General features: G+C 43.6%; 1 protein-coding gene across 1 annotated transcript; it reads right to left on the bottom strand.

Moving 5' to 3' along the window:
- Positions 1-20,345: 20,345 nt before the first annotated feature.
- On the bottom strand, positions 20,346-21,533 carry LOC109782100 (E3 ubiquitin-protein ligase SINA-like 4). The gene is made up of 2 exons (XM_073500650.1): positions 21,468-21,533; positions 20,346-21,316 (listed from the first exon to the last, which is right to left on the bottom strand). The coding sequence occupies exons 1-2, from the start codon at positions 21,531-21,533 to the stop codon at positions 20,621-20,623; spliced, it is 762 nt and encodes a 253-aa protein (XP_073356751.1). The 3' UTR covers positions 20,346-20,620.
- Positions 21,534-21,853: the final 320 nt, after the last annotated feature.

Below are 21,853 nucleotides of genomic sequence, written 5' to 3'. Positions count from 1 at the left end.
CTAGATGAGGACCAGAAGACAAGACAACCGCAAGGCTCCTTGCCGAGGATGCCCACGAGGCCCCGGCAAGGCACCTTGCTGAAGACACCCGTCAGGCCCCGGCAAGGCTCTTGCCGGGGGTGCTCACAAGGCCCCGACAAGACCCTTGCCGGGATATACGCAAGACCGCGGCAAGGCCTTGCCGCCCCATCGCCGCCCCAGCTCAGCGGCCAACCGCCAACAGGAGCGGGTACCCACATGGCAGTATGTGGGTACTAATCCAACTAGCCAAACACCTGTGTGGTGGCATACCGATCTTCGTGAAGACCCTACCACCACGCCAACTCAGCAGCCTGCCAGCCTACGTAGCGCTACATGCCTCGTTGGCCTAGATGCGTGTCGAAGCAAGGCGGAGCAGCGACGGACGGGACGGTCCTTGTTACCGCCCCCGATAAAGCAAGTGGACACCTAAGTAGCGCATTTAATGCACTTTGTCCTGTAATGACAGGCGATAAGCTTGTACACCGTATACCTTTCCAAGTCCTGTGTGCCACTGTGGCAGCCCCTTTGACTATAAAAGGAGGCCTGAGGCGTACTGAAGAAGGATTCGGATCTTTTGGATGACACACGCATTGTTGCTAGCTCAAGAACTCAAGAACACTCAAATATGCATCAAAGCAGGACTAGGGTATTACGCATCCTCGCGGCCCGAACCTGGGTAAACGATCCTCATGCTGGCTTCTAGACCCGCTCTTTGCACAACCTCGTGCCCGCCAACCGTAGCAAAAGGGATCCCAATGATCCCATAGGTGTCGTTTCCCCCGACATATTGGAAAAAGCTCAAGACTCTTCATTTATATTTTACTGATCCAAGATCACATTGACTCCATAGGAAAGCCAATACTATTAAAAGGGGATGAGGTGTTCCTTAATGGTGTACTTGCCCAAAATGCTTAGTGATATTACTCCAAAGCCTTCAACCACTTCCTCATTCCAAATATGTCAAAACCCTAAAGTCAAACTCAGCCTCACCGATTCTTTCTATTCGGCGCCACCGAGTTCATAAGACATAGCCACTGCCAGAAACCCTAATAGTTTGGTAACACCGATACGGATCTCGGTCTCACCGAGATGGCCTTGCAAACTCTCTGTTGCCAGTTGCAATTGTTTCAGTCTCACCGAAATTTTGATCGGTCACACCGAGTTGGCTTAAAATCTTCTCTGTTGCCTTATTCCTTCACTTCGGTCTCACCGAGTTGATGCAATCGGTTCCACCGAGTTGATGTTTGCCCTAAGCCCTAGCACATCGGTCCCACCGAGTTGTTCCAGTCGGTCCCACCGAGATTCCTAACATTCACATTTTGAACTGAATCGGTCTCACCGAGTTCTTCTATTCGGTCTGACCGAGTTAGGTCAAATGTGTGTAACGGTTGGATTTTGTGTGGAGGCTATATATACCCCTCCACCCATTCTCCATTTGTGAGAGATCCAACAGAACATGCCTGCACTTCCAGCATACATTTTCTGAGAGAGAACGAGCTACTCATGTGTTGAGACCAAGACATTCCAATCCTACCACAAGAATCTTGATTTCTAGCCTTCCCTAAGTTGCTTTCCACTCAAATCATCTTTCCACCATATCCAAATCCGTGAGAGAGAGTTGAGTGTTGGCGAGACTATCATTTGAAGCACAAGAGCAAGGAGTTCATCATCAACACATCGTTTATTACCTTTTGGAGAGTGGTGTCTCTTAGATTGGTTAGGTGTCGCTTGGGAGCCTCCGACAAGATTGTGGAGTTGAACCAAGAAGTTTGTAAGGGCAAGGAGATCACCTACTTCGTGAAGATATACCCGAGTGAGGCAAGTCCTTCGTGGGCGATGGCTATGGTGGGATAGACAAGGTTGCTTCTTCGTGGACCCTTCGTGGGTGGAGCCCTCCATGGACTAGCGCAACAGTTACCTTTCGTGGGTTGAAGTCTCCATCAACGTGGATGTACGATAGCACCACCTATCGGAACCACGCCAAAAATCTCCATGTCATCATTGCGTTTGCACTCTCCAATACCTTCCCTTTACCTTCGTATGCAATCTTTTACTTTTCGCTGCTACACTCTTAGAATTGCATGTGTAGGTTGATTGCTTGACTTGTGCTATTTGCTAAAATCTGCCACAACTAAAATTGGGAAAATGTTAGATTTTTATTTGGTTAAGTAGTCTATCACCCCCCCTCTAGACCTAATTTCGATCCTACAAGTGGTATCAGTGCTTTGGTCTCCATTTGCCTTGATTTCCATAGCTTTGGTGATCATAGCCTTGGTTTCACAACCTAGGACAATATGGCGTCTAGCGAGGGAAATTACCACCATAGAGGTCCTTACTTTGATGGTACTAATTTTGCTAGTTGGAAGCATAAGATGAAAATGCATATTCTTGGTCATAACACCGCCATTGAGGCTATTGTGCGCATTGGCTTGCAAGGTGATTTCTTCAAGGATGGAAAAGAACTGGATCGTGAAGCGTCCGCGGAAGAAATGAAGATGTTGCAATACAATGCTCAAGCTTGCTATATTCTCTTCAATGGATTGTTTCCCGAAGAATTCAACAAAATCAGCCGCCTTGAGAGGGAAAGGAAATTTGGGATACTTTGGTTGATATGCATGAAGGTACCGCGAGTCCGTCAAGGAATCCAAATTGGATGTGCTTCAAAGTCAACTTGACAAGTTCAAGATGAAGGATTGTGAAGGATTCGTCGAGATGTACTCTATGCTTGCTCTCATCACAAATGAAATTTCCGGCTTAGGAAGCAAAGAGATGACCGACAAATTCATCATCAAGAAGATCCTAAGAGCCTTGGATGGAAAATATGATACCGTGTGCACCTTGATCCAAATGATGCCCAATTACAAAGATCTCAAGCCCATGGAATTCACTGGTAGAATTGTTGCTCATGAGATGTCACTCAAGGATAAGGAAGACCTCCACAACAAGTCAAGCGGTGCTTACAAAGCTTCAAGTGATGCTCCAGGAACATCAAGTGAGAAGCAAGTCTCCAATGAAGATTTGAGCTTAATGGTGAAGAACTTCAACAAATTCTACAGAAATAGAAGCAAAGAGAGAAGCTCCAAGTAAAGATCCTACAATGACAAAAGATCTTCTAGTCGTGATTGTAATTGTTACAATTGTGGAAGACCCGGACACTACTCCAATGAGTGTACGGTTCCCTACAAGAAAAGAGAAGATTCACCAAAAAGGAGGTGTAGAAGAGATGAATCACCACCAAGAGAGAGAAGGAGTAGAGATGATCGTTATGAATGAAGACCCTCTCGTAGAAGCAAGGATTCGGAAAGGAAGGACAAGTCATCAAAGATCTACACAAGACGAAGACATCAAGCTCACGTTAGTTGATATGTCTCCAACGTATCTATAATTTTTTATTGTTCCATGCTATTATATTATATATCTTGGATGTTTTATATGCATTTATATGCTATTTTATATGATTTTTGGGACTAACCTATTAACCTAGAGCCCAGTGCCAGTTTCTGTTTTTCCTTGTTTTTGAGATTCGCAGAAAAGGAATATCAAATCGAGTCCAATTGACCTGAAACTTTACGACGATTGTTTTTGAACCAAAAGAAGCCCATGGAGTACCGGAGATGCACCAGAAGATCCCGAGGCCACCACAAAAGTGGAGGGTGCCCCCACCCCCTAGGCGTGCCCTCCGACGTTATGGCCCCTCGTGGACTCCCCTGACTTGTTCTCGATGCCAACACCTCTTATATATCCCCAAACCTCCAGAACAGAACCAAGATCGGGAGTTCCGCCACCGCAAGCCTCTGTAGCCACCAAAAACCAATTGGGACCCTGTTCCGGCACCCTGCCGGATGGGGAAATCATCACCGGTGGCCATTTTCATCATCCCGGCACTGTCCATGACGAGGAGGGAGTAGTTCACCCTCAGGGTTGAGGGTATGTACCAGTAGCTATGTGTTTGATCTCTCTCTCTCTCTCTTGTGTTCTTGATTTGGCACGATCTTGATGTACCGCGAGCTTTGCTATTATAGTTGGATCTTATGATGTTTCTCCCCCTCTACCTTCTTGTAATGGATTGAGTATTCCCTTTGAAGTTATCTCATCGGATTGAGTCCTTAAGGATTTGAGAACACTTGATGTATGTCTTGCATGTGCTTATCTGTGGTGACAATGGGATATTCACGTGATCTACTTGATGTATGTTTTGGTGATCAACTTGCGGGTTCTGTGACCTTGTGAACCTATGCACAGGGGTTGGCACACATTTTCGTCTTGACTCTCCGGTAGAAACTTTGGGGCACTCTTTGAAGTTCTTTGTGCCGGTTTGAATAGATGAATCTGAGATTGTGTGATGCACATCGTATAATCAAACCTGCAGATACTTGTGGTGACATTGGAGTATCTAGGTGACATTAGGGTTTTGGTTGATGTGTGTCTTAAGGTGTTATTTTAGTATGAACTCTAGGGCTGTTTGTGACACTTATAGGAATAGCCCAATAGATCGATCAGAAAGAATAACTTTGAGGTGGTTTCGTACCCTACAATAATCTCTTCGTTTGTTCTCCGCTATTAGTGACTTTGAGTGACTCTTTGTTGCACGTTGAGGGATTGTTATATGATCTAATTATGTTATCATTGTTGAGAGAACTTGCACTAGTGAAAATATGAAGCCTAGGCCTTATTTCCTAGCATTGCAATACCGTTTTCGCTCACTTTTACCGTTAGCTACCTTGCTGTTTTTATATTTTCAGATTACAAAAACTTATATCTACGATCCATATTGCACTTGTATCACCATCTCTTCGCCGAACTAGTGCACCTATACAATTTACCATTGTATTGGGTGTGTTGGGGACACAAGAGACTCTTTGTTATTTGGTTGCAGGGTTGTTTGAGAGAGACCATCTTCATCCTACGCAAGAAGAAGGTTGCATAGTAGACATCAAGCTGATTTCTGGCGCCGTTGCCGGGGAGGTGAGTGTTTGAAGGTATATCTTTAGATCTTGCAATCTAATCTTTTAGTCTCTTGTTTTATCACTAGTTTAGTTTATAAAAGAAAATTACAAAAAAATGGAATTGTGGTTTCCTCATATGCTTCATCTTTTTAATGTCTTTCATGAAAATGATGGAAAGGAAAATTGTGCTAAATTGCTATAGGAAGAATGCAAAAAAATATTTGACATACAATCTTTCAATGATGAGCATTATTGCAATGTTGTTAGTATGAATTCTTTGAATATCCATAGTACTAATGATGATTGCACTAGTCATGATAAAAATGTTTCTTACAAGGATGTCAATTTCTGTGGAGTGCATAGAGTTTGATGTTACATACCAAATAGGGAAGATAGATTTTGCAAGAGGCATAAGTACTTAGAAACTAAATGGTTGCAAGAGAGGCTAGATGTTTGTGCTAAAAAGTTTAATATATTTCGCCATCCTTGTGAACTTTGCAATGAACATGGTCATTTAAATCTCCAATCCAAATTGTTTCATGATCACGTTGTGTCCAAACATTGTGATGACTTGATTTATCTTGCGCATCATAATGAACTTAGTTTGCTTTTGAGATATGAAGAAATGAAACATATAACTAAGGGTATTCCAGAATATTATTTTGAGAGAGTTCTTGATTTTGATCTAGAGGAAATTTATATGTATTGTGCGGTGAATTGCATTGAGAATACTTATATTTTCAATTACTTAAAGACAAGAAAACAAATAGTAGATGAAGAGAGTACTAATGAAGGGGAAGAGGTTTCCCAATATCCTCCTATTTTCTCTTATATGACGAATCAGGTAACGAGGAGGAGCTTTTTATCAACTAATCTCATCAATAAGGAGCTCCAAAAGGGTGATAAAACCCTCACATGATGTGAAGAAGAAAAAGAAAAGACGGAGAAGCAAAGGTAAAAAGGTATCACTCCCAAATGATGTTGCTCCTATTATTGTTATGCCTATTACTCATTGTGATGATTATGATTGGGAAAGTAATGATACTTGTTATAATCTTGAGAATCTTTTTGGCACCAACTTAGAAAGTTGTGATGATAATAATTGCTATACTATTGGTGCTATTCATAGTATTAATGTTGAGAGTGATGATGCTTATGATATGCAAAGGCCCAAGCTTGGGGATGCTATGTTTGATGAGAATGACATGTTTGAGAATTTATTTGCTGCAATTAATGTCTGTCCCAAGCTTGGGGATGCTATATTTAATGAACATGATATTTTTAGTCCTCCAAGTTATGATGAGCAAATTTATTATGATGATAGCATGCCTCCTATTTATGATGATTGCAATATTTATGGAAGTGGGTACGTAAGAGTGTCAACATTAGATAATAAGTACCCCACTATTTTGGAGGGTGTTGAATCTTATTATAATGATAAAAGTGGATTTGGAGAGGTCATGACTTTATTTAGTAATGATTCCACTATCTTGGAAGAGGTTTCAATCGATTATGATGAGAACAAAGTTGCTACTTATGATGATTATTGTGATGTCACTTATGTTATAAAAAGTAGTGATGATTATATTTAAAGCTTGTCATATTTATGATTACCCTTTTTCTAAACATTATTCTTTTAATATGGCAACAATTTATAGTATTCGAGTTTCTTATGATACTCCCACCATTTCGAATGAGAATAAATTTGCTTATGTGGAGAGTAATAGAATTTCTATGCTTGTAGATCATGAAAAGAATGATTTATGTGATGGCTATATTGTTGAATTCATTCATGATGCTACTGAAAATTATCATGAGCGGGGATTATATGCTTATAGGAGTTGCAATAATATCGAGTTTCCTCTCTATGTGTTGCAAATCTTGATGTCATGCTTGTTTTGCCTTCCTATGTTAGTTGATTCTTGTTCCCATAAGTTGTTTGCTCAAAAAATCCCTATGCATAGGAAGTGGGTTAGGCTTAAATGTGCTTGTTATATGCTTCAGGATGCTCCCATTACGTTTCAATTCTTATCTTTTATGTGACCATCATTGACATCATCATGCCTATAGCTATAAAGGCATTAAAGAAAAGCGCTTGTTGGGAGACAACCCAACATTTACCCCTACTGCCTTTGTGTGTTCACATGATTAAGCTATTGTAGTAATCATGTTTTATAGCTTTTGTTTCAATAAAGTCCCAAGTAAAGCCTTTGGGATAGTATGGATGATAGTTAACTTGATTCTGTGCAAAAATAGAAACTTTTGTTCCCAGTCTAGGAATTTTGAAAATTCACTGGAACGTGCTTTTGATCTGAAGTTCTTACACAAGATTGATATACAAATTTTCTAGATTTTCCTAATTTTTCAGAATTTTTGGAGTTACAGAAGTATGATTTCAATTCAGATCTTTACAAGCTGTTCTGTTTTTGACAGATTCGATTTTCAATGCATAGTTTGCTTGTTTTCTAGTTTCTATGGCTTATATTGCTTAATATAAATTGTAGAAATGATAGGGTACACACTACAAAAAAAGACACTTCCGTGATGATACGTGTTTGTCATAGCAAGTCACGTTTTCTGTCATGCATGTACATCCATGACAAATTTATGACAGAATCAAGATAGTCATACATGTGATGTCGTAGAAGTGTTCCATGACATTACCAAAATTATCATCATGGAAATGTCCACTTCCTTGACGATAAATCGCGCGTCATGGAAGTGCTTTCGTCAAGGGTTACCGACACATGGCATCCACTATAATGGAACGTCGTTAAGCTATCGAGTCCGATTTTGGATCCGATAACCCGCTAACAGCCCGGACCAATGAGGATTTTCCACGTGTAAAATTCTCATTGGCCGGAGGAAACACGTGTTGGCTCACCGTTGGGACAGATGTCATCCATTCATTGGACAGGAGGCGCCTATGATACGTCGACACGTGGCATGGCCCAACAGATGCCCATTCTGGTGAAAAGGCCGGCCCGTTTGACTTGGTCAAAAGGTAACGGGTCGGCCCACGGAAAGCCTGTTCCTATATAGCCCATTTACGGCCCGTTACGGCCTATCAGAATTAAGCCCAGTAGCTTCATCTGGGCCGTCCAATATGATTCCAGCCTGTTGTAACTTCCGGCCCATGTATGGCCCATGATGACTTTCGGCCCATACGAGGCCATTTGTAACTCTTGGCCCATTAACGGCCCATGGTGAATCTGGCCCGCAATGAACAGTGTACCCCTTTATACCCATTACCAACCCATTATTCATTTGGGCCGTTTCCAACCCGTGTTATCTTTCGGCCTTCTCAGGGCCCATTTATTCTTGGGCTCATTTCCAGCATTCGGTTACTTACGGCCCATTATTGGCCTTTTCTGCTTGTGGGCCAAATTCAGCCCGCAGTTACAATCAGCCCATTTGCAGCCCGTTAATCCGTTGGGCCGTTTTCATAGTGTCGTCCAATACGGCCGATTAACGACGGCCCGTTATTGTCGGCCCATGAACGAACGATTCAAAATCTAGCCCGTTTACGGCCCATAATGCGGTCTGTTATTGGCCCATGTTTGGCCTATCGATCATACGGCATGTAGAAGGCCCATTGATGCTATGGCCCGTAGAAGGCCCATGGTTTCTACGGCCCGTAGAAGGCCCATTGTTTCTACGGCCTGTAGGAGGCCCATGGTAACTACAGTAAATATGTAGCCCATGGTTATTATGGCCTAGTTTTAAAAAATAGGTTATTGCGGCCACTAGCAAACCGCGGAAAAAGAACTGCACTGACTACAAGCAAACAAATAAACAAGACAACAAGGAACTAAATAAGCAAGCAACTTACGCTAGGCTATCACGACTATTACACATGTTACATCCAATGGGCATCAAAGTTCGCTACCAGTGCAAATATAGGGAACAAAGCAGCATATCACATACACTGGTCGTCAAAGTTGGCGACCAGTGCAAATAAACGCCGCAGCAAAACAAGTCCAGAACAGAAACCACTTCAGAAGAGCTCAAGAAACAATATACTGGGTACCCATAATGCACGCAAGATGCTTAGCAAGCTTATTAACATTCTCTTGTTTGGCGCTTAAATCCTCCAGCGCTTGCTGTTGCACAAGAAAGTATGCATCTGAATTCTGCACGGACTTTCTCAGTCCTTCGGCTTCTAGCCGCAGCACAGCTGACTGATGCCTTTCAGCTTGTAGCTGAGACTAAAGAAGTCGAACTGATCCAGGCAGCGAGGTCGAAGAGCTTGTGCCAGCGGTACTGGCCAGTAACTCGAACACTACATCAACGCAGGACTGTGGGGTTTTCTCACTGTCTATAAGATCGTTTTTATCACCTTTCTTGGAGACCAACAGGGTTGTCTCACTATCTTGAACCTTATCTGCATTACTTTCTCTACCATTGCATAGTGCGGTGCTCTTCTCCAATATTCTGTTCGCATACTACAAGAGAAACAAGCAGACACATCACAGGTTTAGCATGTAGTATACCAAACTCATTTTGGTAAACCGGTTTAGTAGTAAGGTGGACAGGATAACAACATGAAACAAACATATATCTATGTACTATGGTCACTGTATTTTCCATATCATTCTCGTTTATGTTGCCAAATCAAGATAGAGACATAGTTCAACTCATATATTTTGAAGACACAACAGCATAGACAAAATATAAGTGTGAGAAACTACACGGCATTGGCAACACTTGTAATGTGCATCACATTAGAACATAACTTTTTATACAACTGAAACTGAAATCAACATAGAGCAAGAAGTTAGAATAGCAATCCAGTTAAAGAAATAGGTTTAAAACATACTTGTTGTGCCATTGGAGTTTCAATTGGATCCTTCATATTCGAAAGTAGTTGGTATGAGTAAATACAGTGATGCAACAGCAAAGGAGTATGGACCATAGCTACAGAATCTGACCTGAGAACAGTTGCTCTTCTGCTTTAAACGTGGAGCTTGGGTTCGCTGAGGTGGTCTTCGTGCTTTGGGCACTGCAGTTGCTTTACAAACTGCTCGTGTGGGGGTACTCTGTGGTGGACATGGTGCTTTGTTAACTAGAAGTGGGTAACTATCCGCTGGGGTTGGGGTTAGATGGGTTGTAGCTGGTTCTCTGCCCAATAGTCTAAGTTTGCAATCTAGAAGAGTCTCGATTATGTGTGGTGGGGCAAGTTTGTGGGCCAGTACAACCATGGTTCTATCTGCATCGACGGGTAGCACTGTCTTTTGTGAAGAACGGGTTTTTGCTCCCTTAGATACTGCCATCACCCCTTCCAATTCAAATGGCTGATAAACAAGAAAAGAAATTGAACGTACGGACATTGTATGATAGACAGATGTGGTAATTCACATATATGTTGTCTAAGCAGACAGGACAGCATGACACAGTTTCACATATATGATGCCTAACTAAACAGGATAGCATGACACAGTTTCAGATATATGATGGATAACTTAACAGGATATAATGGCACAATTCAACATATGATGAGTATCTAAACAGGATGACATGACAAAACTATATGATGTCTTTCTAAAATAGGTTGGGATGAAATAATTCACATAAATGTTGTCTAAGTATACAGGATGGCATGATATAATTGACATAATTTATTCATATACTAAGCAGCTGGCACTCGCATGTATGATCTCTAAACTAAGCAGATGGAATTCAATATTGTGCATATGATGTCTAAACTAAGCAATGCAAGACACCATATGCATGATATGAGAAATATAAGCATTGCAACTTAGAGCATACACCTCAGGTAGGATATAGGACTGGTCATCTGTCTCTGATTCCTCCTCTGAGGAGCTCCATGTAACCATTGAGATATATGCTTCAACAGGTACCATTGCGTGCTCTGAAGACCTTGTTTTCACTCCTGATTTTTCCATAACCGGCTCAAATGGCTGATACACATGAAGAGTAGTTTAATATACACAGATTGTCGACAAATGGAATACGTAATGAAAAAAAAGATGGCATGAGATAATTCACATATATGATGTCTGGCTACATGGCGGTGCATAATTCACATATATGATAACTGGCTGAAAAACATGGCATTGCATAATTCCCATATACTCCCTCTGTTCCTAAATATTTGCCTTTTTAGAGATTTCAAATGGACTACTACATACGGACGTATATAGACATATTTAGAGTGTAGATTCACTCATTTTGCTTCGTATGTAGTCACTTGTTGAAATCTCTAAAAAGACAAATATTTAGGAACAGTGGAAATATGATATAGAAACCAAACAGGTGGCATTCACATAAAGCAAATCTAAACTAAGTTGATGACATATAAGATGAATAATGTAAGCAATGTGAGGCGCCATATGCATGATATGACCAACATCAGCATGCCAGGTTAGAGCAAACACCTCAGGTGGTAAATAGGAGTGGTCGGCTCCCTCTGAATCCCCATGTGGAAAGTTATCTTCCTCTGGAATACAATCTGGAATGGCGGGAGGGGGGCACTTCGCCCACCATGGAGCCGCGTCTACATGACATTGTATTCCCATGCAACGGTCTTCTCTTTTTCTCTACATGTTTAGTACGATTGTGTACAATAACTAACATGCATAATAAAAAATTAGTTAGATTTTGTAAGGTCTAAGGGGTGCATGCAGAAATCAAGACTGATGGTAGCAAACGAGTGGATAGATCCAAAACTAATGATAGCAGGTAGATTATAGCTTCAGTTTAAAAAGATAGACAATGGATCATCTACTGTTTGTTGCCCACCCAACATGAACCACATAGAAGACCCCAGATGAACAAGATAGTAGACAGATACTATTCGTTGCTGCCTCGATATGAGACCCACGGGTATTTTAAAACTCAAGTTTGAACGATAAAGTAGCATGTAATAATAACCGATGTATAACGTAAGCAAACAAGAAAGACTGCGACCTCTCTTACGGAACTGTGTAGTTCTCAGGTTCATCTCCTCAGTCGATGATGGTAATGCAGTTGGCGTGGCTGCTGGCAACGGGGAAGATGATCTGAGGCGGCGAAAGAAAGTTTGCAGGGGGAATCTCTGCTACAGTGAACGCTTCTGTCGAGGGTGCACATCAGGTGGGGTGGATGACGGCACGGCAGGAGCAGGACATAACACACAGAGTTCTCTTTGACGCCTATCTGAAAATGAAGTAAATCTGTAAGGGCTCCTTAGAATTGGAGGATTCTATAAACGCAGGGACAGGAAAAACACAGGAATAGGATAGGAATGCACGAGCAAAATAGAGCATTTGGAAACATAGGATTTCTGTGAACCTCAGTGTTTGGTTCACATGAATTGGAAGAACATAGGAATGGAGAAACATGGTCAAATTAAAGTTAAACCACGTGAAAATGAAAAAAAAATAAGAATCTTATTATGCCAGTAATGCAATTAGTCCTGTTCTTCATGGATATTAATTTGAAAAGGACGTCCAACTGGATATTAAAATTCCTACCATTTCTCTTTGAAAGAGACACCAAAGGAAAAAATCCTCCAGTTTTGCTTTGCTCTACTCCTAACCAAATGCACGAATAGTAGTTCCATAGCAAAGGATCCCTAAGGGATTGACATGAATGCACAGTAACAAAGTGATGCAACAAGTGTACAACCTCTTTGGCATAGCCTTGTCGACCTCAGCATCATTGGGTTGGACGTGGAGGGTCGTGATGCTGGTGTGACTGTCGGAGGCGGGGAAGAAGATCTGAGGCCTTTGGAAACGGCGCCGAGGGTACTGCTCCGCTGTGATGGACAGTTCCGTCATTGGAGCAGCTCCGGTGAGGTGTACGGCGTCGAGGCTGAAGCAGGACAAGACAGACAACGTTAATCTGAAGTGGGACTCTAATATCATCTGCAATAGATGATGTAAAATACATCACCAAAAAGTGCTAGATGTAAAATGCATCAGCCGCGCCACAGCCGCTCCCACAGTTGTTGTAAATACTGTTTACTCTGAACTTAACTAAAGAAATTGAACTTTACAGTCGAAACTGAATTTTACTATCGAAAATGATTGAACTAGTAGAAGAGCATTGCAATAGATGTTTAGGGTGTTCGAGCACTAGTAGCAGAGAAGCAGTGATCTAAATTAGCAGACGCTTGAGCAGGGAATGCACTAGCAGAGAGCAAGTCGTGCAACAGAACCGCGAGCGAGTGCTAAAGCAGCAACTCCTGTAGCTGTCAGAGGTCGTGCAACAGCAGCACAAGCAAGAGCAAGAGCAGAGCAGCAGCACGAACGAGAGCAAGAGCGGAGCAGCAGCACGACCGACAGCAATAGCAGAGCAGAGCAGCAGCATGAAGTGGCCGCCGGGGAAGCAACAACATGGGGGAGAGACGTCGTGGATGAAGTGGCCGGCGACGGCGCTGTCAAAGGAGACTCGCCATGGCTGCTCGGTATCGAGCACCGGTAGCCCCGTGAGATCGAATAAAAGATAAAATGCAGCGGTGAGTGCAGAACCTCGTTGGTGGCGCCGAGATGGCCTCGGCTTCATCGAAGGAATTGGTGAGGGTGCTGCGGTTCCGGTGGGGCAGGTCAAGACGGAGCTGTGGGGATGGAGGTGGCGCGATAGACGAGGCAAACATCGGGGCAGCTCCTTGGAGGTGGAGGACGGGGCGGCTGATCTGGCGGGACGACAAGATCAATGACGGATCCTCATCCAGTGCGGTGGATGAGGGACAGCGAGCTGTTGCAGTGGACGACGTCGTTGGGGAAGAGTCTCTGGCTGGGCGGCAGTCGGCAGGCCGACCAAGGAGCGTGGGGTTTCGTGGGTTTTGGCGGCATCGGTGTACAAATGGGGGGGCGAAGGGGAAGCTAGGGGGATCCATGGCTTAGGGACGCGCTTGTCCGAAATGTAGGGTAAGTTACCATCGTACCGCCACCGGTTTTGACACCGCGACCTCGAGCCAGCATTTTCGGCTGAGGGGTAGAAGGGGGATTTCGCGTGTCTGGGCTGCGGGGCCGATTTCGGATGAGGAGGGAGTTTTCGCGCGCGTTGAAATTTCAGGATAACAAGGCGCGGCGCGGGTTGAAGAGGCAGGAGTTTCAAAGCAGAAGAGACAAAAGATACTCGAGCTTAAAATTTCGGGATAACAAGGCGCGGATTCCTTGTTCGGCAGAACAAACTTAACGTGTACAAAAAACAATTCATACAAGACACAAGAGAGTCATGTCCCCTTTTACTATATTGCTATAAATGTCATTGAAAAATCTACAAGAAAAATGTAAAAAAAGGGAGAACAAGGTTACCCTGTACAGTACCAAATCAATTCGCACTTCCCTCAACAACAACAAAAAACAAATCAATTCCCACCAAAAGAAAGAGTCATGTCCCTTTTTATATGATTACAAATGCCAGTATCTCGAATTTCAATTTTTGAATCCACGTTATGTTGAATTCAAATATATCGTTAGGCGACCTTGCGGTTTATAATGGATGTAGTCCTACATTTTGATCTTCCATCATATATGAACATTTTACTCCACCCTATGAACATATATATTGTCGTCTACCATATGGACTAAATTTGAATCAATTTTCCTTATTTGAATACGATTGTTGTCAAGTTATACAATCATTTAAATATTATCTTGATAACAAAAAACATGCATATAGCAGTAATCATATTTCACTATAAACTAAATGTAACATACGATCTCCAATTCAAATATTTGTATCCATTTTATGTTGAATTCAAATCAGAGTACATTGGTCTAGGTGGCGAGATGTTCGGGATAATCTAAACCCTGTTTTCATATGTATATAATTCTTGGCTGAATTGGGACAAGTTTTGGTATAAGCTTCTTGCAAAACTAGAGATTCTCTCAACAGGCCTCGTGGTTCCGAGAGGGAACATGTCACCTTTGTGTGCGAAACAATATACGCTGCCTCCCCCCAAATTTTCTTTACAGAGGCAAAATAGAACTATATGAGTGCCCTGTTAAATTTTGGAATTCTTCCAGGTTCGTTTGGCCTTTTTTATACATTAATTGAGTTTCTGGACATTTAATGTGCATAATCCAAATTTGAACTGCAAGCGCATGTTCCGGTGCACCAAAGTTGGTTGAAAAATCACATGTGTGTCCTTGGGTGAATTTCTAGGCCCCATGCAAGAAATGAGAATGAAATTCAAACATCTGGGTGTCGTGACTCGGCCGAGAACATCGAGAAACTTGGTTTTTAAATTCATGTAAATCCAAAACTCGCCTAGAAATCATGAAACTTGGCATGGTGTCATGCCATGGCACTAACATGCTGTGGTAAAAAATTGGGCCAATTTGGAACAAGATTTGGTATAAGCTTCTTGCAAACCAGAGCTTCTCTCAAGAAGGCTCATGGTTCTGAGAGGGAACGTGTCACCTTTGAGTGTGAAACAATATACACTGCCCCCCCCTTGTGTTTCTTTACAGAGGAAACATAGAACTACATGAGTGCCCTGTTAAATTTTGGAATTATTTCGGGTCGTTTGGCATTTTTTATACATTAATTGAGTTTCTGGTCATTTAATGTGCATAATTCAAACTACAAACACACGCTCCTGTGCACCAAAGTTGGTTGAAAAATCACATGTGTGTCCTTGGGTGAATTTCTAGGTCCCATGCAAGAAATGGGAATGAAATTCAAACATCTGGGCATTGTGGCTCGGCCGAGAACATTGAGAAACTTGGTTTTAAAATTCTTGTAAATCCAAAACACGCCTGTAAATCATGAAACTTGGCATGGTGTCATGTCATGGTACTACCACTAGTAGAAAAAGGGCCTTTAGTCCCAGTTCATAAGGGCCTTTAGTCCCAGTTCTGGAACCGGGACTAAAGGGTCGTTACTAATGCCTCCCCCTTTAGTCACGGTTCTTAGACAAACCGGGACTAAAGGCCCTCCACGTGGCCGCTGCCTGGAGGTCCACCTTTAGTCCCGGTTGGTAACACCAACCGGTACTAAAGGAAATTTTATGATTTTTTTGAATTTTTTTTTATTTTCAAATTTCTGAATTATTTTAACCTCTAATCTCTAATAACCCCTCATCACTGCTCAATTTAACCTCTAATCTCTAATCACCCCTCATCATTCCAAATCATCTAACTTCCCGGACAGTCACCCATCCTCTCACTACTCCAGCCCGAGCATGCTTAACTTCTGGGTTCTATTCTCCCTCGTTTCCAAGTCTGCACTTGTTGTTTTCCTGACAATAGTAAGATGTCAATCCTATTAACCCTCAGGAATTTAGCTTGAGCATGAAGTCACACATTTCACTGTTTGAGTTTGAAACTATTGTTCTAAAAAACAATAATTATTTAGTAACACTAATATTTCTTGAATAAGTAGTTTGACCATAGTTTGACCACAGTTTGACCATAGTTTGACCAGATTTGACCAAAATTCAAAAAAACTGAAATAATTATTTAGTAACACTAATATTTCTTGAATAATTAGTTTGACCATTGTTTGACCACAGTTTGACCAGATTTGACCAAAATTCAAAAAAACTGAAATAATTATTTAGTAACACTAATATTCTTGAATAATTATTTAGTAACACTAATACTTCTTGAATAAGTAGTTTGACCATAGTTTGACCAGATTTAACAAAAATTCAAAAAAACTGAAATTTGAGCATAAATGTTTTTCCTTTTAGAGTTTGAGGATTCTAAAATTTTGCAAACAGGCCGTAGGCCGTCAAAATCGGATGCGGATTTTCGTGCTGAAAATTTTGATATATTATACGTTTTTTCTGACATCGTATGCAAAAGTTATAGCCGTTTTACATTTTCCCTACACTTTTTGCAAAACATGTCCAAATTTAAGTTTTTAAATTTTCCTAACGAGTACATGTAGTAACATAACTACATCTGGAAGGGTTTTAATTTTTGAAGTTTTTATCATTTTCTTTTACTTTTTACAAAACTAAAAAGGCGATCTTTAGTACCGGTTCGTGCCATGAACCGGTACTAATGCCTCAAACCCCAATAGTACCGGTTGGTGGCTCGAACCGGGACTAAAGGTCTAACCTTTAGTACCCGTTGGTGCCACGAACCGGTACTAATGGGCATCGCACCCTTTAGTCCCGGTTCGTGGCACCAACTGGGACTAAAGGTCCCATTTGAACCGGGACTAATGCATGTACGGTGCCCTAGCCGCTCGAACCGGGACTAATGCTCACATTAGTCCTGGTTCGTAATGCAACCGGGATTAATGCTCTTTTCTGGCCGAACCAAAGCCCTGTTTTCTACTAGTGTACCATGCCCTGGTAAAAAAATGGCTGAATAGGAACAAATTTTGGTATAAGCTTCTTGCAAACCGAAGCTTCTCTCAAGAAGGCTCCTGGTTCTGAGAGGGAACGTGTCACCTTTGAGTGTGAAACAATATATGCTGCCCCCCTTGAGTTTCTTTACAGAGGCAACATATAACTACATGAGTGCCCTGTTAAATTTTGGAATTATTCTGGGTTCGTTTGGCCTTTTTTATACATTAATTGAGTTTCTGGTCATTTAATGTGCATAATTCAAATTTGAACTACAAGCACATGCTCCCGTGCACCAAAGTTGGTTGAAAAATCACATGTATGTCCTCGGGTGAATTGCTAGGTCCCATGCAAGAAATGGGCATGAAATTCAAACATCTGGGCATCGTGGCTCGGCCGAGAACATTGAGAAGCTTGGTTTTAAAATTCTTGTAAATCCAAAACACGTCTGAAAATCATGAAACTTGGCATGGTGTCATGTCATGGTACTACCATGCTGTGGTAAAAAAATTGGCAGAATAGGAACAAGTTTTGGTATAAGTTTCTTGCAAACCGGAGCTTCTCTCAAGAAGGCTCGTGGTTTTGAGAGGGAATGTGTCACCTTTGTGTGCATAATTCAAATTTGAAATACAAGCACATGCTCCAGTGCACCAAAGCTGGTTGAAAAATCACATGTGTGTCCTCGGGTAAATTTCTAGGTCCCATGCAAGAAATGGGAATGAAATTCAAACATCTGGGCGTCGTGTCTCGGCTGGAAACATTGAGAAACTTGGTTTTTTAATTCCTGTAAATCCGAAACACGCATGAAAATCATGAAACTTGGCTTGGTGTCATGTCATGGCACCAACATGCTGTGGTAACTTTGCTGTCCAATTTGCGAAGGTGCACACATTAACAATCAACAAAGTCATTTTGGAACAAGTGCAGTCACGTTACAATCGGAAAAACAAGTATTATTGAAACCGTGGGCATTCTATTTACCATTTACGTGCCGCCACGCGTACCCTTTTTTATTAACTAGGAGGCGCCGTGCAGGGTAGCTATTTGAGTACGGGAGGTGTGCGATCAGACCCCTGCGTGTGCTTATCGGGAGGAGAGCCCTTTGACCTCCATCTGACATCCACCTCTCTCCCAAGGTCTCCATTAATGGCGCCCGAGCCTCTGTTTAATGGCGTGGCATTGTCTCACTCGACTGAGATTTAAGAGAGAAAAAATCTGAAAAGAAAATTTGCACGGATCTTGATGTAAGATCCAACGGACCTATATAGCATCTACTATGACTTATAGCAAGACTGATGAATATATATATATAAGGACGACGAGAGTGGATAATAATCGTCTTACATAATTAGGAAGATAATTAAAAAAGCCACATGCGGCTACGCCCGAAATACACAAGGGCAAAAGAAGAAGGAAGACGCATACAACGATCTCGCTCACTGATCTCTACTTTCTTTATGCGCTGCAGGTCGCGGAGACTAGTTCTCACGGCGGGCGATGATCTCTTTCATCAGTTTCATGTCCTTAATACGCTGCTTGGCAGCATCCATGGATTCCTCCACCAGCCTATTGCGCTCGATGTGGAGCATGGCATTCTCGTCCATAAGTTTCTTGACAATGACGCCCGTCCTCTGCAACAAGGTAGCGGTCTCCTCCTCCTGCTTCGCCCTTCCGGCGATCTTCGCCCTCAGCAGGTCGTGCTCGCCCCGGAGCTTCGCATTGCCCTCCCATAGTTGCCGGATGACGCCGGTAGCCTCGTCCTGCAACCTCGCCCAGCCGGAGATCTGATCCATCTGGCTATGGACCATCGCATGCATGCGCCTGTAAGAGTCCTCGCCTGCCCGCGAGAAATTTTCCCAGGCCGCCGCGGTGTGGCAGGACCTCTGTGCTGCTTCGGCGGCACGGCAGAACATCTCGGCTGCTTCTGCTGCGTGGCCGGACCAGTCTGCTACATCGACGGCGCGGCGGGACCTCCGTGCTGCTTCGGCGGCGCGGCAGGGCTTCTGTGCTGCTACTGCTGCGCGGCTGGACATGTCGGCTGCTTTCGCGACGAGGCGGGACATCTCTCGTGCTTCCTCTTCCATGCTTGCCTCTCCCTGGTGGAAATCTCTCGACCCAGAACTCACGCTGGCCATGGCTTGATTGACTTGATGAGGAGTTGAGGAGGAATGTGCAGTCATCTTGGCATAGTAGTATTTATAACCGAGTACTACTAATACGCTCCTAAGTGGGAAGCCGTTTAGGTTGTGATCGGTGTGAACAGGTTTGCAATTAAATATAGCGTGGTAGTAGTAGTAATTTGGAATGTGACGAGACACGCTCAAAATTTATTGACGGTTATAGTTTCGAAGTGTGGCACTATTCCCGGATGGCGTAACATGGGCACGTGTTCTCGGCGGTGGTGTAGCATATGCCATGGTACTAGTTCTTTTTCTACTACTGTGTACGTGCAAAAACTAGCACCGTCGGATACATATCTTACGCTTGGCGTTCGACAGGAATAGCCTCGTGGCGAGCTATAGACTAGTCTTTTTTTCAGACGCATTACACCTATCTCTCGAGACTTCTCGCACGCACCATCACTGCTCCCTAGGTCGACCACCCACATACACTTGTACTCTGAGTTTAGTACGTTATACAGGAAGAGAAGAGGTGCACGCACACACTCGTCCTCTCTCACACACGCACCTGTAGCTACGAATTGTATTGTTCTCAACCATCCGATTGGCTCTATCATAGGTTTCACGTTGCTCCTTGGCCTTGAGATTGAGAAGTTTAAAACACGGAGGCTAAGATGGAGGCATGGGGTTTTGGTTAATGTGCGGGCCACACACAGCACCAACACGACACGAGCTTCGTCTGCCTGGTGCGCATGCAGTCGGGTGAGTTGTCCAAGTATAGACACAACCAGGCCCTCGTTGGTATCCGCGCCTCGACTTTGGTTGGTCATAGTGGAGAGTAGCATAAGACTAGTTACTAGTCTATGTTACTAGTACCTTCATAGTGGGTAGTGTCATATACTCTCCACTATGACCAGCCTTAGACTACCCACAATGGGAGTAACATAGGTGGTAACATCACACTTATCTAGGCAAAATAGATGATGTGGCATGTAATTAATGAAGAAAGAGAGGCATGAGATAACATAGCTAGTTACTGTAACATCACACATATCAAGAAAGAGAGGCATGTGGTAACATAGCTAGTTACTGTAACATCTTTATATCCAACAGACACAAAATATCCGTTCGACTGTTGGAAATTAGTTTAACTGCTGATCTGATGTCGAAGTAATTGCTGCATCGCCACCAAAGCCCGCCATCTCTTAAGCTAAAGTAGACCGAGCTAACCCCCTATATTAGCATATTACTAAGATAAATAGAAGGCACTGTAGAATCATTTAGGACGTGAGCTTGTCAATCTGAATATGGAGGGACACCAGCTTAGCCCCGGCCAGCAGCTTGGGCGGAACTGTGAAGAAGGTCAGCTCGTGCACGGCGACGCCGCCGGGATCCTTGCTGCTTGTTACCTCCATTTCCACCTTGACGGCGTCGGTCCTGCCTTTGGGCTCCCCCGGCGGGCCGTTCGCCCACAACTTGGCTACATAGTGCGGAAGTGGGGATGACCCCGCTCTGACGCAGATGACCGACATGGCGATAGGCACGCCGATGTCAAGCACGCTGCCGACCAAGAAAAACGCGCAGCCGTCCTCCTCCGCGAACAGCAAGAGCCGTGGCTCCGACAGTGGCACTTGCAGCTGGAGCACCTTGTCGTACTGGATCCTATGCACGGGCATGGGATGCACGGTGCTGATGTGGTGGGAGAGCGCCGGCGGCGGGCCTTGGTAGCCGCAGACCGGCACGGGGCATTTGCAGGGCGCGAGCGGACACACGCTCTGGTGATTGGCGAGCTTGTGGTAAGTGACGTAGAGCCCACAGCCTTCGTGCGGGCACTCCACCCTCACCGAGGAGAGGACGGCGTCCACCGCCGTGTTCCGCACGTCGAAGCCACCGCCACGCTCGCACTTCAGGCACTGCCACTGGTTCCCGGGGCGCTCGATGCGGCAGTCCGCGCAGGCCAGGTGCCCTCCCTTGCACTACACAAATCAATCGAACAACACATCAATCAAGAAACCTGCACCTTGCTCGATCAGCCGAACGGAGGAGGTGTATTCGAACCTCATACACTGGAGGCTTCAAGGGGCGGAGGCACAAGGGGCAGTGGAGCAAGGTGAGGTCCATCGAGACCATAGAGAGCTCCATCGTCGGGTCCTGTTCCGTCTGCATGATCTCGCCCTCCTCGTGCACAACCATCTCTCGCCTTATTACAAAGCTTTACCGTCACATATTCATACTACTTCAAGGTGCATTAAATCAACACATGCAAGTATCAAAAGGAGAGTCACGGCATGCATGCATGCGTTGTAATTAATGCATTAGTAAACGCAAATTATTGAAATATATCGAGTGCAGTGCTTTGATGTGTCGCATCAACTCATACAAGACCGAGAAGTTTGATTACTACAACGCCCTCTCGCCTTAACCGCACCTGCCTTTGGCTGCATGACAGGTGGGCCACCGACCTGTTGGGCCCACCTATCATAGACGCAAAGGTAGGAGCAGTAAGTCAATGA

Source organism: Aegilops tauschii, chromosome 6 (assembly GCF_002575655.3).
Source record: "Aegilops tauschii subsp. strangulata cultivar AL8/78 chromosome 6, Aet v6.0, whole genome shotgun sequence".
NCBI classification, from domain to species: Eukaryota; Viridiplantae; Streptophyta; class Magnoliopsida; order Poales; family Poaceae; genus Aegilops; species Aegilops tauschii.
Note: the sequence above shows the minus strand (reverse complement) of the source record. Positions and strands in the feature narration are given on the sequence as shown.